General features: G+C 60.7%; 1 protein-coding gene across 2 annotated transcripts; it reads left to right on the top strand.

The window, feature by feature from the left end:
• Positions 1-264: 264 nt before the first annotated feature.
• Positions 265-17,704, top strand: LOC117649332 (ecdysone 20-monooxygenase). Of its 2 annotated transcripts, none has more exons than XM_034391974.1 (10): positions 265-702; positions 8,662-8,819; positions 14,225-14,353; positions 14,560-14,758; positions 14,854-15,044; positions 15,132-15,327; positions 15,404-15,566; positions 15,644-15,889; positions 15,984-16,184; positions 16,268-17,704. In XM_034391974.1, the coding sequence occupies exons 1-10, from the start codon at positions 671-673 to the stop codon at positions 16,373-16,375; spliced, it is 1,623 nt and encodes a 540-aa protein (XP_034247865.1). In that variant the 5' UTR covers positions 265-670; the 3' UTR covers positions 16,376-17,704. The 2 variants fall into 2 exon arrangements, with proteins under 2 accessions (XP_034247865.1, XP_034247866.1); XM_034391975.1 differs by lacking the exon at positions 265-702 and adding an exon at positions 8,459-8,594.
• Positions 17,705-17,798: the final 94 nt, after the last annotated feature.

Here is a 17,798-nt window from a genome sequence, read left to right as displayed (position 1 = left end):
CGGTGCGGCGCGGTGCGGCGCGGCCAGGCCGACCAGGCCGACGGGCTGCCGGTGTCTGGCTGGGTCTGCTTCTCCTCCTGGCTTGGCTCTGGGCTCTGGCTCTACTCGGCATCGGCACTCGACTCACTCAGCGCTCTGCCGCCGTGCGTCGCGCCACGATCGTCCACTCCGGGAAGGGCAGGGAAGGCAAGGCGTCCGCGACGACCGACGACCACGCGACACGCCACAAAGTTCCGCGACGACCACCCCGCCCCGCCCCGCCGCGCGCCGCCCCGCCCCGCCACGGGCCGAGCTCGCGGGCAACAGGTAGCTGCCGTTTGGCGTTGATTGCAATCGCTGCGACTCGACATGAGCATCGAGTCCGTCGCCGGCACTCGGGCCGCCGTTCCGCGGACTTGAACGGCACGCCGCCGACCTGAGGGGAGGCCCTCCTCTACCGCAGCCTTCACCGCCTTCCGGAAGACGCAGACCGTCGCAGACGGAGACGGCCCGGACTCTGCCGCCGTCGTCTGCCGCGTTTCGGCGTTTTGTTGTCATCCTGTTTGTGTGCGGGAACGGGTGCCGAAGAGCGTTCCCAGTGTGAGTGCGTCCCGCGCGTCCAGTGCAGTGCCGCGCGCCGCGTCGTCTGCTGGAGGCGCCGAGGTGACATTTTGGCAGCGTTGTTCGCTAAATGATATTCGACCGGAGCTTCGACTTTGCAAGGTAAACGTCTTTTGTTTTGTATTTGTACTGTACATCCCCGACGCGCCGCCGCACACTGACACCGGTTTTTATTTCTCTCTTTCCGTTTCTGCGTCCTTTCCCCCCCCCCTTTCTTCGGTTATTTTATTTGAAGTCTGCCCTTTTAATGAGTGCCAGTGGCGACGCGTCCCGGCCGGCCTGGGACTTCCCTCGGGAAGGGCGTCCCGGCGTCCCGGCGTCGCTGCACTGCCACTACACTGCCACTGCTGGCACGCACCGCCTCGCCTTATCTCGCCCCGGCTCTGCTCTGTCAGTGTTGCGACGCGTCGTGATAATGTATGCCTCGTAAATTGGGCGTGAATTTGTTATTGGGAGACATCCCTGAGCACGCCGCCGTGCCGCCGTGCCGCCGATGATGTCCGTGGATTCCATTGACCCCGTGGAGGTCGCCGGCAATCTCCCATATTGCTGGCTGGCGATAATTACGTCCATGGTCACACTCAGTGCTCTCTCTTTCCCTCTCTCTCTCTCTCTTCTTCTCCGTCGAGCGCCGCCAAACGTTCCCGTTCCACCGCATCCGGCTCGCGCGCGGTGCTGGCGGTGCTGGCGGTGCTCGCGCACCCTGGCCGCCGACACCGCGACCGAGGCCGTCATCCTTGTCCGCATCTCCAGATCGCGGACCCGATTGCGTGCATGAAGCCCCCGCCGCGCCGCGCCGGTTGCTCGAATTGGTGGGTCTTTTCCACGAAAGGCCGCGAGTGCGGCAGTTTGGCAGTGCAGTGGCAGCGCAGCCCGCAGGCCGACGAGGCGAGGGTCGCCACCCCGTCCCCGTCGTCCCCGCGGCCGCCAGGGTGGGCAGCACTGTCAAAATTCGTCGTCACTTCATGACAAAATCGTGGAAAATTTTCTCATCACGGTAAAAATTATGACAATTTCGTCACGAATTCATGACAAGCTTCTGTACTTTATTGCATGGACGGTGACAACCGCGTTGTCAACTGGTTTGATGACGTGATTCTGGCATGGAAAATTATCAAGTGACAACTGAAATTTTGACAGTGCAGTGGGCTGCCGCTGGGCTGCTGATGGACAGGCAGGGGCCATAAGCGCAATAAGCGGCAGCGAGTCGCCGCACCGCCACCGTATCGTACGGGACTCGAGTAGTATAACGTAGTTCTCATTTGTTTTTATCACGGGTCCGTTCGTCTCGGTTCGTCTGCGGGCCGAAGCTGAAACAGGTACTTTTATCAGTTGCCATGCCGGCACGACAGTGGTACAGTGGTATTACCCAGTGAGTGTGCGTACGTACAGCCTAAAGGGGCGCTGCGCGGGGGCGGGGGCGGGGTGGGGCGGGGACGGGGCGGGGCGGCCTCCATGCCGGCAAGTCCGTGTTCGTCTTCCGGCAGTCAGCTGATTGTGGGCTCGTCGGCGCGGCCAGACAGCTGGAGGGACTGGAGACTGGGGGGTGCCGAGGGGAGCGAGGGGCTGACGAGGCCTCCGCTCCTTTCCTTTTATTCCCTTTACTCCCTCGCTCCGCCCCGCCCCGCCTCGCCCCGCCGGCATGTTCCCGAGTGTAGGGCCCCTCCGTCCCCGACCCGCCCCAGCGCGCCCCAGCGTCACCGTCCTGGTCTTGACTTATCGCAGGGACGCGGCGGCGCGGCCGTCGCTATGCAGCGCACCATGCGGGACTGCATTGGAAGGGAAGCCCTGGCTGGCTGGCTGCGGGGGCGTCCCCAGCATGGAGATAGTATAGAGTCCTAAAAGTCCCGCAGGACTGGACGGGCCCACCGGCCGGACCTTGCTTGACGTCGTGGTGGGGAACTTGACACCACCGGGACATCCCGTGCGGGTTCCCCATCCCGTCCCCCATCCATTCGTACGGGGGCTCCACTCCTCGACTCTAGGCGCGACGACGCCGAGACTGGCTCGGGCGTCCTGTAGGAAATCCACCGCTTATTAGCGGTGGATTGGCGCGCGTTCGCGAGGGCTTCCCTGGGGCGCGGCCAGAGAGGCCATAGCCAGTGCTCGAGGCGGGGCCCGAATGGGGAACACATTTTGGCCGATGGGAATTTGACCGTCCCCGGCGTGGCCCAATGTCCGACGCTGTCCAAATGTCAGACTTGTCCTTGTCAGGCTCAATAGTAAATCATTGGCACAGTCGGGCGGGGCGGCGGGGCCCGTCTAAGCTTCCTAGAACTGGACAGTGGACGGGGACGGGCCTGGTGGCACCGCCTTCACCAATAGGGCCTGATTGTGGTGCGTATGGAATGGAAACCGGCTCGAGCAGGGCGGCGCGGCGGCGGGCCTGAGGGCAGGGCGGCCATGCTCCGGCGAGGCGGCGCGGCGGCGAGGCCCCCGACGACGGCAGGACGGCCCGACGACGCGCCTGGCTGCTTCCTGGCCGGCTGCCTCGGAAGTGGAGTTCTCACGCTGGGCAATGGGTTCGTCGGCTAGCTGCGATTGGTTGCGACACCGACCCCCGCCCCCCTTCCCCGCCCGGCCCTGTCCGGCCGTCCGGCCGCGGTCTGGAGAAAGGGGGTGCGGGCGCCAAGGCCGCGTCCGCGTCGCGCCGCAAGGTCACGGCCAGGCCGGCCTCGGCCGCGCCACGCCGCCACGCCTCGGAGGGGACGCGGACGGGGAACGAGTTGATTGTCGCAATCGAAGGCGATCGGAATCGAAAGGAAAATGAGGAGGGGCGCGGCGAGGATGCCGTCGACGCCCCACCGTAAGTCGAGTCCGGCCCGCGACCCTCCCGGCGTGCCAGACGGACCAAGCGGACCGCCAGGTCATTTCCTGCGAACGGGGTGCCTGGTCGTCCAGTGTCTAGCCTGCCCCGATTAGATTCGAGGGCACTGACGTGCACCCCGTGCCTTTGGCTGCCTTTGGCTGCCTTTGGCGGTGTTGCTGTGCTGCCTTGCTGCCTTGGAGTCCGTCACGGTGCTGTAGTGCCGCTGTCGTCCTGCTGCCGGCCGGCACTGGCCGCGGGGCGTGGCGGGGCGTGGCGGGGCGTGGCGGGGCGTGGCGGGGCGTGGCGGGGCGTGGCGGGCGGGGGGCGGGGCGTGGCGGGGCGTGGCGGGCGGGGGCACGGTGCCGCGAAGCGGTGGAGCGTCTCCACGCCGCGCGCCGCCACGCCTCGGCCGGTCTGCCGGCCGGCAGGACTCGCGATGTGATCTTGGCCTTGGAGTGCGCGCTCTTGGCCTTGGTCCTTGCGCTCTCACCTTGGTCTGGGCTTGCCGCCGTGCCGGCTGCCGGTGCCCGCGCCGTGACGCGCCGCGCCGGCCGCGTGGGCCACCGCGGAGGGGCCGCCGGTGGGAGAGGCAGAGGCAGGTGCGACGGAAGTGGCGGTTTTTGTGTTTCACCCCCACGGGATTCACGGGCTGGCCGCCCAGTCAATCTCAAAGCCGAGGCAGCGGGCGGTGCTGGCGCTCGTCGCGCTCGTCGAGAAGCGCCCCCGCGGTGACACTTCCCCGTAGGCCGTCGCTATCGCGGCCTGCCTTTTGTTGACTCGCTGATATTGTTTCATCCGAGCCCCGTCCCGTCCCGCTGGCGGAGGGCGGAGGGAATGTCACCTTCATTGATAAGTTATCGGGCGGCGCGTTGCTCGGCGTCGCGCGTTCGCAGATAATTATTCACGGTGAGCACCTTGTCGAAGGAGCCGAGATAACCTGCAGCCCGCCACTGCCGCCTGGAGCCCTGAGGCCTGGGGCTTGTAGGCCTGGAGGCACGCCTGGAGGCCTAGATGCGCACGTGCCTTTTGTTTTGGCTTTGGTGTTGTTGTTGCTCGCGGCTTGGCGGCTAGGCTTCGCACCTCGCGGCCGGCCGGCCGGCGCTCCCCGGCCCGTCGTGTCGTGTGCGAAGCGGCTAGGCGCGGCTAGGCGCGGCTAGGCGCGGCCCGGCGGCACGTTCAGGAAGCCTAGTTATAATTTGGTGGATTCGATAATTGCTTCAAGTGGAGGCGGAGGGGGATTTGAGGAGCAGAGAGGGGTAGAGAGAGGGGCGGGGGGACGCGTTCGGTGCTGGTTGGCTGCTTGGCTGGTTATCGGGTGTCGTCTGCCGGAAGTCTTGGCGCGCGAAATTCGAACTTCCTCCGGTCGGCCGGCCGCCGGGCCATTAGTGAGGCGATGCGACTGTTTTATCAGAAGCCGCGTCGCCCCGCTTCGCCCCGCGCAGCGCGCAGCCGGGTAGCGAAAGTACGTTTCAATGTCGCGGTGTCGTTGCTATCTGGCTCATTGGAGCCATCACGGCCTGACGACGCAAAGCGACGCAAAGTCAAACAGTGCTGGTTGCTGGTGGCACCAGCACGTTGCTGCCGGAAATACGCAAATACTTTGGCCAGTGTTGATGCGCGGTGCCGGACATCCCGGACACCGTGGCCGTGGCCTGCTGACGCTATGGTCCCTCTGGCCGTCGTCGGGGATGCACAGGAGTGCATTGCGCCATGCCGCCGTCAGGTAGACGCACGATGTTTGCGGGTGGGGCCGAATGCGAAAGGCCGAAAGTCAATTACAGTGGATGGTGTTTTCTTTTCTCCGGGCCGCGCTGCTTGCTGCTTTCTTCGGCCGCGTGTTATTTTTAGGCGCGGCAGCGGCGAAGCGGTGAACCGGACCCCCGTGTGGATTGGCTTCTAGGAACAGCCACCCCCGGCCCGGCGTGGCTGGAGGCTCTGGAGGCACTGGAGGCTGGCGCTGGGGGCGGGGCTCCTTCTTTGTCGTGCAGGCGCCGCGTTCGCACCCACACGCATTATCAAAGCGCCGCCACCAGGGCCGCCACCAGGGCCGCCACCCACCCCAGGGCCCCCGGGCCGCCTCGTGATGGATTATTGGGCATCAATCGGCGCCAATGATTCAAAGTCCGGGCGACCAAAGGGCGGCCTCTGAGGCGCTATGGCGGGCCGGCAGGCTGGCACTTTGTAGCGCTGGCGGCCCGCCGGCCGGCGAGTAGAGTCCAGGCCTCACTTTCCCACGCTGGCGTGCTCGCAGTCTCGCAGTGGAGCGGAGATAGCGAGGCGGCCCGGCGACGTAACGCGGCCCGGCCACCGCCGCGGTGCCGCCGCCAACGCCAAGGCCCCGCCGCCAAGGCCCCGCCCCCTTGGGGCCCTTGGGGCCGAGAACGGCGCGAAATCTGCAAAATCTGCGAAACGGCAAACAAGGTCGGATCGCTGGCGTCCAGTGTCGCCGTCGCCGACGGCATGCCGACGGCCAACGCGAACGTCACGCCGTGAACCCGAACCGGCGAAAGGGGAACAAGAAAGCTCTGGGCCGGCAGCGCCAGCGCAGCGCTCTACTTTTGCCCGCGTCTTGCCGCGGCGCCCTGCAGTGTTTCGTCGCTCTGTCTCTCTCGCACTTGATTGGGATGCCCCGAGAGTGCGAGAGAGACAGCGACGAAAGACAATGTTCGGAATGAGCCTGCTGCTGCTGGAAGGGCCACGCTGGCTTCGCATCCGCCGAGAAGTAGTCCGTCCGCCAGCGCCAGCAAAAGCGCCAACGGACTGATTCCGCACTCGTCGCTGTCTCTCTCACACCCTTAGGGCACGTCCCACGAGGGCGAGAGGGGCAGAGCGACGAAAGCGATGCTCAGAACCATCGGTCTTGCTGGCGACGCCCCGGCGCCCCTCCCTCTCCCCTCCCCGACGAAGGATGCCATCTCCGCCTCTGTATCGTGGCTTGCCATCTAATCGTGCGTTATTCGCTGATTGCGCTGCGAGACTGACTGGCGACTGCACCGCCCCGCCGGCCCGCCGACGTGCCAGGCCAGACGGTCTAAATCAATCAGGCGGCCACCAGCCGGCCGCGCCCCGCCCCGCCCCGCCCCGCCCCGCCCCCCGCCTCGAATCATGTTCAAGCGAGGACGCTAATTGGTGCTGAAGGGAATTCCCTGGACGTCGCGCCGGCATGAGAGCCGCGCCCGGGAGGCCCGGGACATGACAGGGACATGGCGGGGACCTAGCCCCGGGCCGAAAAAAGAAAAGAAAGGAAAAGTCCTTGGTCGTCTCAAGGCTCAAGGCCAAGGTCTTCCTAGGCGAGCCGCCGCGGGCCGCGCACCGCGTCGCCAGGGCGTCGCCGCCGCCGGAAGATCGTTCGTTGTACATGGTACGGACGGGCAGGCTGGCTGGCTCCTCTCCTACACTTGAACCGACTTGAACGGAAAGAGCGTCGTGCTGCGGGGCGCGGGTCGCGGGGCGCCAAACTCGTGGGAACGAGGCGCCAGAGTGCACCGAGCCAACACACGCACACGCTCGCACGCGGCTGCGTGTAGGTGTGTCACGCCGTGTGTGTGCCGTCCAAACGGATCATGGCCTGACCGGCCACTGTGTTGCTGCATGCCAAACATAAACAGAAGGGCGAAACCGCACATCGCGTTCGTCGCCAGCGACCGCGGAAGTGGGGTGCAGGGGGGGCGGTTGGCCCCCCCTGAAATGAAACGGGGGGGGGCGCCGCCCCCCCTGTTTTTACCATTGTTTCGTCGCAAATTTCTGTATAGTGTCCAAATTTTAACCAAAACACGCTAATATTTTCGTAAATTCGCTGGCTTTCAGCTCGCTTCGCTCGCATTTCTTGGTAGTTTCCACTATTTGATGACTTGTACTTTTCATATTTCGATGGCATTTAGCTCGCTTTGCTCGCATTTCACTGACTTTGAGGGTCAAAACCGGCCTCCTAACTATTGTAAATTCCACATTACACGCATCTTATTAGCCCCCTGTTTTTCTCCTGACCCCCCCCCCCCCTTTAAAAGGAAAGTCTTGCCCCCCCCGTCATGAACTACTTCCGCGGTCCCTGTTCGTCGCTGTCTCTCTCGCGCTCATGGGGCGTTTCGTGTGGCGCGAGAGAGACAGGGCGACCGCGGGGAATCAGTCAGCAGGGCGAAACCGAGCTGCTCCGACTGTCTATCTGTCTGTCTGCTGTCTGCTTGTCTGTCTGTCTGTCTGTCTGTCTGTCTGTCTGTCTGCTTGTCTTCGCTTCGCACGCACACGCGCTCAAACAGGAGCACCAGCGAGCACGCGTTCTTCGGCGTTCTTCCCGGCGTGGCGCCGCGTGCCGAGCGATTCGGCGCTCTGTCTCTCTCACACCCTAACGGATCGCACTGTGAACGCGACAGAGACAGAAGGGAAAAACGAAACGATTCTTCGTTGCGGCCGCCTGCCTCTCCGGCCGCCTGCCCTCTGCCCCGCACTGCCCCATGGCGCAGAGACGGCTCGAGCCCACGTCGCCCTGTCTCTCTCGCAAGCACGCGGAACGCAGCGGAACGCCCCATGGGTGCGAGAGAGACGAACCGTCCCGCAGATAGACGCGGACGCGGCCAGGCCGGCGGCGGCGGCCCGCCCCCAGCTTGCCCGCCGGCCGGACCACTCCTTGACCTTAGAAAACTGAGGCGACGGCGGCGGCGACAGCTCGGCCCAAACCCAAAAACTTGCTGACTCAGCTCGCTCGAATCAAAATCCGAAGACTCGCCTCGGTTCCCGCTTCCGAGCGGGAGGTTTATTTCGGTCGTTCCGTCCCCTTCCGGACTTCCGGTGCGAGGCGAGGGGGTAGACGATGGGGTACTCGATGTACGTGGCTGGCGTCGCGGCGACGTGCGCGGAGGCACGGCACCGCGAGGAAGACACGACGACTAGACGGGCGGCGCGGGGCGGGGCGGGGCGGGGCGGGGCGCGTTGTTTGCGCTGGTCGCGCTTTGGGCACGGCGCGGCAGCGCGGCACTCATGGCGCGGCATGGCCGTGCGACTGCTGGCTCAGCCATTGATCCGGACCTGCCTCACTTCGCGACGAACGGAGGTCGCAGTCGCCACGCCCCTCCGCCCGCCCCGCCCCGCCCCGCCAGCGCCGTTCACACGCGCACAGCCGCCGGTTTGTGTTTTTTTCACGCGGGGGGCGGCCTGCGTCCTATTTTGGCCGCGTTTGGGAGAAAAGATGGTGTGCTCTCATCGACGCCTGTTTGTTGTTGTTTGTTCTACATGGTGGTGTTGTTGTCTGCCTGCAGAATGCTGAGCGCCGTGGACCTGGTGGCGCTGGTGCTGTTCGGAGCCATCCTGCTGTTCGGGGAGTTCCAGACCAAGTGGGGCTGGCTGCGCCTCCGGAAGTCCAAGACTCTGTCGCCGCCGTCGTCCCCGACGCCCACGTCGCACTCCCACAAGCCTGGTACGTATCGCCGTACTGGCACGACACCGCCGACCCGACCCGACCCGACCTCCTCCAAGCGCGGCGTGAGTCACTGGCCAAGCGAACCGGCGACCCCCAAATACTAACACTCTAGGTCAGTGTGCGGTCCGGTCACCTTGGCTGCCGCGGGCTGCGCCGGTCCCGCCGCTGTCCCGTCCCGAGGATGGAAGTTGCGCCCCTCGTTTTATCACCTCTAGAGCCGCTAACGTCGCAACGCGTTCAGCTCGCCGTGGCGGAAGGGGGGAGGGGGGTTGCTCCCGCCATCTGCTCTGCATAGACTGGAGCAGAGCGTTGGAGTGCCCGGAGTGCCGCGTGCATTTCATTTCCGGTTTTAATCAGTCAGTTCTCCGGCCGACTCGTATCCTGGACTGGACGGACTCCTGTTGGCTTCCGTTCCGAGTCCGCGTCGTCGCGTCGCGTCGCGGTCCTCTGATGATCGCCGCGCAGCGCAGCACAGCGCAGCAGCCCTCCGCGGTTCCCCGCGACGGTATTGGCCCCCGCCCCGCCCCCGCCCGCCCCGCCCCCGCCAGCCCCGCCAGCCCCGCCCCGCTGTCTGCAACAGTCTAGACGACCGCGCGCGCCGTGCCACGCCGTGCCGCGAAGCCGCGACATGCCACACGGGAACAGCACGCAGCCTCTGTCTGCTCAAGGAGATCCTGAATGAGTTCCGCGTCGGATTTTACGAGTCGGTTGCCGATCCACACTCCACACGTGTATAGTGTAGAGGCTGTGACGCCACGCCGCCGCCGTGCCGCGCCTGCCGCGCGGGCTGCGTGCGCCAGAACCGCTAGACCCGTTTTGACAGTTTGACACACTTTCGCTTCACACCTGCCGCCGCGCCTGCCGCCGCCGCCCTGGAGCTTTTGCTGCCTGGTCGCCGCCGTGCCCCCGTGCCCTCCTCCAGCCAGAGCGAGGCCCCCTTGGCCGCAGTGCCGCAGTGCAACACGCTGGCTAGTGCTGCCGTGCCGGGCCGCTCGCCCCGCGCCGGCCTTTATCGAAACACCGCGGTCCTGTCCGCACCGCACTCTGCACTCGGCGCGACGGAAATGACGCCAGTGTTACAGTGGTGCCCGCACGCCCGCACCCAGCACCGCTCACGGCGGCCGGCTGTCTGTACAGGCCAACTTTTCCGTCCGGTGCAATGAGCCACTGCACTGCAGCGGTGGCCGCGCCACGCCACGCCGCGCCACGCCATCGCCGCGGGGAAAGCTAGGCGTGCACCGCGAGCGTGGTGCAACGCCCCGCAACGCCCCGCCACGCGGACGAGGCGCACCCCCGCGCTGACGCCGCCGCCCTGCTGACTGATTCAGAGAGTCGTTTTCGTCGCTCTGTCTTTCTCGCGACCAGAGGGGGGCGCCCCATGAGTGCGAGAGAGACAGAGCGAAGAAAACGACTCTATGAATCAGTCTACCGCAGCCGCCGACACGGATCCGTTCGGCCGACGATAGCCCTGCGGCTCGCAGTCTCGCAGGCCGATTCCTACAGTGCTTCGTCGCTCTGTCTCGCTCGCACTCATTGGGCACCCGTAGGGGTGCGAGCGAGACAGAGCGGCGAAGCACCGTTCGGCATCAGACGACTGGCAGACACCCAAACAGACGATAGCCGCGCGCATTGTAATACACAATAAAAAGTAGGGCGTGACGTAACGAAAAACGAGAAACGAGAAAAATGCGCGGAATCGCCGAATTCCGTCCTCTTGGCCGTTTTGTGTTTTTCGTCGAGCGGCGCGCGACGCGCGAAACTACGCCGTTCGTTGAGGCGGAAAAGAAAAGGAGCGAAGACAATTTTGGAGGGAAGACAGAGACAAAGCGGTGACATTCAAGCAAGCAGGGCCCGTCTGTCTCTCTCGCACTCATGTGAGGGATAGTGTAGGTGGGAGAGAGATAGACCACGGAGTCACTCTGCAGACGGCGGTACGCGGCTGGCCAGCAAGATGGTCTGCAGATTGCTGCAAGGCCGAGGACCTAGCGGCAGCGGCCTAGCGACCTAGCGGCCTAGCGGCGTCGCCGGCCATCCATTGATTGATCCGTAGTCCGCGTCCAGTCCGCACGCGGCACGCGTCCAGCCGGCAAGGCGGCGGCGAGGCGGCGAGGCGCGTCCCGGACAACAACAGGTCGCGGCGCGTGGCGCGTGGCGCTCGGCTCCGCAGAACCCGATGCCAAGGCGAAGGACTCCGGTCGCTCCATTTCCCGAACGTGTCAAAAATTCGGAAACGTCTACGTGGCCGCCCGGACCGCCTCCGTGTTGTTGACACGGCGGCAGCTGCTTCATTCCGAAGTCCCTCTTCCGCACTCATGGGGCCAGTAGGGGTGCGAGAGAGACAGAGCACCGATCATTCGGGATCAGTGGCACGCGCACCGCCCATCCTTTCGGCAGCCACGCGCGCGCCGTCGTTACCGTCGCGTTCGCGGCACGCGCGAGGCACGCGCCCCGCCCCGCCCCGCCCCGCGCGTCACGGTGGCCGAGGTGGTCACGACGCGTGCCGCACCACATGAGACGACACAACAACATGGCCACGTGTCTCGTCGGCAACAACATAGCCGTCATCAGCAACAGTGCGGCGGTCTGGAGCCCCGCGGCCCCACGGCCTATGCGTCAGCGACGCGGGCCTCGGGGGCCGCCACCGCCAAAGGGCCCGTTGCACAGTTATGCCCACTGAGGCTCGCGCCGAAAAGCACGGACCACTCGCCGGATTGTGACTACAGGTCGACGTCACCGAGGCAACATGGGCATCAGGGGGGAGGTGCGGGGTGGCCCGGCCGACTCAAAACACGTTCCTGTACGTTGAATATAAAATGATAAACACCTCTTGATCGGGGGTATAGTATATGACGTTGTTTACCAACACGGCCTGGGCCTGGCTTGACTCTAACGCCGTAATATGCCGGCCACTTGCTCGCCTGCCTCTCCCCACCGCACCCCGCCCCGCCCCGCCCCGCGCAGATTGTATTCTTTCCTCGCTGACGCTCGAACGCTCGCGGCCGGGCCAGCCGGGCAGCCAGCAGAGTAGTTCCGAAAAGTGCTTTCGTCGGTCTGTCTCTCTCGCACCCTTACGGAGCGTCCCACGAGTGCGAGAGAGAGGCCTCCCACTCGGAATGAGTCTGCAGGGCAGCCAGCAGGGCAAAGCAGCCCATGGGGCCAGCCCATGGGGCCAGCGCGGCCGCCCGGTCATTCCCCTCTCGCCCCAGAGGTTTTTCGAATGGGCGGGGCGGGGCGGCGTCGCCGTGACGTCGCGTTGCGGAGCGTTGCGGTGCGTTCAGTACAGTCTGAGGAGGAATGTTCGAACATTCGAGCACCAGCCCTCTGGCTGCGCCTCGCGGACTCGCCCCGCCTCGCCCCGCCTCGCCCCGCCTCGCCCCGCCCCCGCATTGGCACATGTTTCTGCAGCTCGGGAAGTCCCAAAAGACCACGGCCCCGCGACGGGGCGTCGCGTCGCGCAGGGTTCCCGGGAAGCGGACGCGATCGGGAAACTCTCGGGTGAAAGGGGCGGCAGTGGCGTGGCCCTTGGTGGGGCCCTAGCCGTGCCTCGCCGGGGCGCGCGCCGTGCGGGACGTGCCGGGCCAGGATCAGCCAGGATGGGGCAGGATGGGCCAGGATGGGGCAGGCGGGCCGCGCTGCCGGCTCTAGGGCCGCGGGTAGGACGCTGGGCACGCGGGGCCCGCCTGATCGTTTTCGTCGCTCTGTCTCTCTCGCTCTTATACGGGACACTCCGTGAGTGTGAGAGAGAAAGCGACTCTCGGAATCAGTCTGCTAGCCGGTGGGCCCTCGCCTATTCCATTCCACTAACGACGCTCAAGTGAAAGATGGGTCAGGCCGGAACTCACCGCGCCAGCCCTGCCGGCCCCAGGCCGGCCCTGCCTGTCTGCCTGGCCGTCTGAATTGGACGGATGAGAATGGGAATGGGATGCGAGCGCAGGGCGCAGGCCGGGCCACCACACTATCGCCTCACGCCTCACGTCCACGTCCACGTCAGCGCACTGGGTCTGGGTCGACACGCCAAGTGTCATGGCGCCACACCTCCGTGACTTTGCGAAACGAGAAAGGAGGAACGTGACTGGCCAAATGTGACATTAAACCATTTGCGTGGCGCTGCGGCGCGGTGCGGCGCGGTGCGGCGCGGTGCGGTGGCGGCATGCAGGCCAGGGTGGGCAGGCTGCGGCCGCCTGCCGCCTGTGTCGCAAGGTGCAGTGCAGTGCGCTTGCCGGGGTGTGGCGGGCTGCGGCAATTCGGGTAGGCAATGCCGCCAAAAGCCCACACGGACGTGCGTAGTGCCGTGCGGGCCTCGGGGACCACCCTGTAGTATTCGCTGGATGTGCTGGCGCGATCGTGGTGCAATCTGGTGGCAATCTTGCGTACGTGCGCTAGTCCAACCTGCAGGGCACCGACCAGGGAACGTCCGCCCCGCCCCACCCCGCCCCACCCCACCAGGCCGGTCTCAAGTTCAGTGAACTGGGCCTGGCTAGGCCTGGCTAGGCATGCTAGGCCGGCTAGGCAAGAGCCCCCTCCTCTTCCATTCAGCGACGTTTCGCGTTCCGGGACCACCTTCAGCCGACTGATTCCGAAGGAACGTTTCGTCGCTGTGCCTCTCTCGCACTCACGGGGCGTCCCGCAGGGGTGCGAGAGAGACGGAGCGACGTGACGACCCCTCGGAATCAGTCTGCAGGCTGTCTTCAGGCTGCCTTCGGGCGCGGCTAGGCCAGGCAGGCCCGGCCAGGCCGGGCGAGAGGCTGGACCTCGGGCTGCTAGACCAGCTGGAGGAACGCGACGGGCCGGCTCAGCCAGGGCCCAGGCTCTGCAGGGACGGACGGCAACACACTGGAGAAAGAGGGGGACTGCCTCGTACACGCTGTTATCAATGTGTGCGTGTTTGCATCGACTTCTATCCAACCAACACACAGGGTGAGCCGCGAGCCCAGGCTGCGGCTTGCACCGGGCCGCCCGGCTGCCTACCTACTAGGCGCCATGGCCCGCATGGCCCGAGGGGGCAACCTCTCGAGAAATCCTGTGTCCCCTGGAGCCCTAGAAATCTGAGGAAATCCGAAATCTTTCCCGAAGGGCCCCTAGCGTTACCCTTTTCCTAATTTTGAGCTGACTTTGTGACGTCAAGTTGACGTTTCTGTTCTCCTTGGGACCGCCCGCTCCACCCGCTTCACCGTGTGGCTGGCTTTGCACTTTGCGGGGTTCGCAGTCGGCGAATGCAGCGGCCAGACGGCCTGGCACGGTCATCCGACTGGCCATCCGATTGTTCCAAAGCCATTGTGTTGATTCGATGGCGTCGCAGCGTCGCAGCGACAGGCCGCGCGCCTTGCGTCGCGGTCTTCATTGTGTCCAACGCCCTACTGGACCCAACCCTGCAGAGTACTCACTTCTCGTCTGTGTTGCAGAGCCGGAGCCGAGGCGCAAGGGCGTGCAGGACATCCCGGGTCCGTGGCCCCGGCTTCCAGTGCTGGGCACGCGCTGGATCTACTCGCTGGGCGTCTACAAGATGGACAAGATCCACGAGGCGTACAGGGGTGAGTAGGGGTGTGGTGTCTTCCAGGCTGAGTACGATCACTGCGTGTCGCATCTGCCTCTCTCTTACACCCTAACGGTCGAGTTCTAAGACTCTTCGGCTGACTCATGAGTGCGAGAGACAAGAGCGTCGAAAGCAGTGTTCGGAATGAGTGTGCTGTTTGTGGGCGCGCCTTGACGCGGTTCGTCTTCCTCGTGATGTTGGCAGACATGTTCGAGCGGTACGGCCCCGTGGTGCGCGAAGAGGCGCTGTGGCGGATCCCCGTCGTGTCCGTGCTCGAGCGCTCCGCCATCGAGACGGTGCTCCGCAGCTCCACCAAGTACCCCCTGCGCCCGCCCACCGAGGTCACCTCCCACTACCGGCGCTCGCGACCCGATCGCTACACCAACCTCGGGCTCGTCAACGAGTGAGTCGTCTGGAGGGAGGACAACTTGGACGCCCCAAGTCTGGTGCTATAATTTCATTGTTTCATTCATTCGTTCTTTTCTTTCATTTTTGAAGGCAAGGCGAAACGTGGCATCATTTGCGCTCCATCCTGACCCCGGAGTTGACCAGCGGCAAGACGATGCTGCGCTTTCTGCCGGAGCTCAACACCGTGGCCAGCGACATGTCCACCCTGCTCGCCACCAGCCGCGACGCCAAGGGGGTCATCCCCAAGTTCGAAGAGCTAGCCAACCGCCTGGGGCTGGAGAGTAAGTGCTCACTACATTGCTAAACAAAAAATTACAAAAAAATAAAATAAAAAAAATACTAACATATTTGGTTTTGGTTCATAACAGGTACATGCACGCTGATTCTGGGACGCCGTATGGGTTTCCTTGATGATAAAGTAGACCCTCAAGCTGCTAAGTTGGCTGCTGCCGTCAAGGTGCACTTCTGTGCGTCGAGAGACACATTTTATGGACTTCCCTTCTGGAAGGTGATGCCTACAAAAGCCTACAGGGAACTAGTAGAAAGTGAAGAGACCATTTATGAGTAAGTGACATTTAAAAAATAATTCCTGACACTGTATATAGTGTAACTCCTCACAATGAATACTTTTCCTTTCCAGCATAATTTCTGGTCTCGTGGATACTGCCTTGGCAGAGGAACAAAATACTGCACAGATAGATGCCGTTCAGAGTGTATTCCTGGCTGTACTTAATGCGCCTGGATTGGATATACGTGACAAAAAAGCAGCAATTATTGACTTCATTGCAGCCGGAATCCAAACAGTAATAAGACAGCAATCTTTCTGTTAATCTGTTTTGTTGCTTTATCTCTCCTAAAATTTATCTTAATTTTATTTTAGCTTGGGAACACCCTTGTGTTTGTGCTTTACCTGATAGCCAAGCACCCAAATGTTCAACAGCGACTCTATGAAGAACTTATTACGGCTGCACCTCCAGGAAGTCCTTGGACTGCTCAGAATTTACGTAATGCTCCTTATCTGCGAGCCTGTATCATGGAGGCATTCAGAGTTCTCCCAACCGCTCCATGTGTAGCAAGAATTATTGACACAGATATGGTGCTGAGTGGTTATCATTTGAACGCTGGAGTAAGTGATCCTCATTTTCGCTTGCCAATTATTTTTTTTTTCATATAAAAACCTGTCTTTAAAATGGTTGCTATAATTTATTTTTTTCTTCCAGTCGGTTGTACTGTGCCATACATGGCTTGCTGGCTTGAAAGAGAGTAACTTCCCAGCTGCGCATGAGTATAGACCTGAAAGGTGGTTGAATGGTGGCCCAGGGTCCGCTGCAACTTTCTTGGTTCTACCATTTGGCTGTGGCCGGCGTATGTGCCCTGGGAAACGATTTGTTGAGCAGGCCCTGCAAGTTGTCGTAGCACAGGTAAAACCATACATTTATTAATTGCTTGCCACAAAAGATGATGAATTGAGTTAATTAAAAATATTTTTTCCTCTGGTTTGCAGACTGTTCGTGATTTTGAAGTAGGCTTTGATGGAGAATTGGGTCTGCAGTTTGAATTCCTTCTTTCACCTCAAGGGACAGCAAGTTTCTCATTCTTGGATAGAGTTTAGCAATTGCTGAAGTAGCACTAGTAGTTTGTGGTTTGTGACTCCTGGTCACTAATTTCTGCTATTGTCCTTTCCGACCTCATGAGCTGCAGTTAAAGCTTTTGAGAAGTAATGCATTCCTGCTTTGTCATTATTTTTTATTGGGAATAAGGATTAATGATTTTCTGAAATTTATTTGTCTGTATTAGCTGAAACTTTGGAAACCAGTTAAAATTTCTATACTATTTCAAGCAACGAGAAGGGAAGGGAAATATTGGTTTCACAGCAATTTGTGTAGCATATTTCTGATTGGGAAGTTAACTGATGACAAATGCCAAAGAATATTTATTTAAATTAAACTGGCCATACTTTTAAGTACTGTTTGCCTTATTTTCATAAAACATTGCTGTTACTAGTACTTATAGTAATGCATCTTACTCTCCTCGGTCGAGGAAACATTTCTGTGGTCCTTAATATGACGTACAAAATGGTTAGTTACAGCTGTATCTTGTAAAGACATTCGACAGCAATGAGTACTGATATTGTTTTATTGCCATGTGACATATGTGTAAAAATGTAAAAGCCTGACTGTAACTCTTTCCATTTATTTCATTATTTATGTGTGATTTATTACGTGCATCTTTTAGGCTGTGTAAAGAAAGACAAAGTGGCATTATTATGTTAAAAATTGGTCGTTATTTTGACCAATTTTTCTACATAAATTATGAATTTGTTCCCTTTTGGTTGTGTTATTGAAGATGACAGACTGCATCACTTACAAGCTCAGTGGGCTATGGTCATGATTTTGTGAGGAATGTGGAGTACCTGATAGTATTTTTATCTACTTAAAGTGTAGCAGTAATGTTTTTCCCCTGCTATTCACTCTCTGAATGTTTTTAATGACTTTTCAAGAAGCTCACGACTATAGTTTAAAGCCACAGTGGAGCCAAAGTGATTCTTTGAGTTCATGAACTAAAATATGTGGAATTTCACAATGCAGATCATTTTATTATATATGAAGGTTTTAAAAGTTATTTAAAATTTTCTTTTTAGTGTACTTGACTGTGACATCCCATTAAATTTGGCCTAGTGAATTTTATCTTCATTTTAAACAATTTTACATATTATTGATTTAATGCAATGCCCTGATGTATTTTTAAATTATGTGCTGTTTGCTGCTTGCCAGGTATTTTACAATTGGCGCGTAGTTTACTTGTTGGGCAATATCGGTTTATGCTGTTCATTGCTTCGTGATTTTATTGTAAGTTTATATTAGTTGTAAAGCAAATTCGTGATGAAATCTTGTTATTTATGTGTTAAGATACTAGAATTAAAGATCTTTGCTCAGATTAACGATAATTCAGTAATTTCCCCTCCTCCATGCTCGCACTTACTTATTTTAATAGGTGTTGAATAATGGCTTTGCCTTAGCAAGCAAGTCCATGGC

The sequence above is a fragment of the Thrips palmi genome, unplaced genomic scaffold (assembly GCF_012932325.1).
Source record: "Thrips palmi isolate BJ-2018 unplaced genomic scaffold, TpBJ-2018v1 HiC_scaffold_4, whole genome shotgun sequence".
Taxonomy (NCBI): domain Eukaryota; kingdom Metazoa; phylum Arthropoda; class Insecta; order Thysanoptera; family Thripidae; genus Thrips; species Thrips palmi.
The sequence above is the reverse complement of the archived record's forward strand: the minus strand, read 5'-3'. Positions and strand labels throughout refer to the sequence as shown.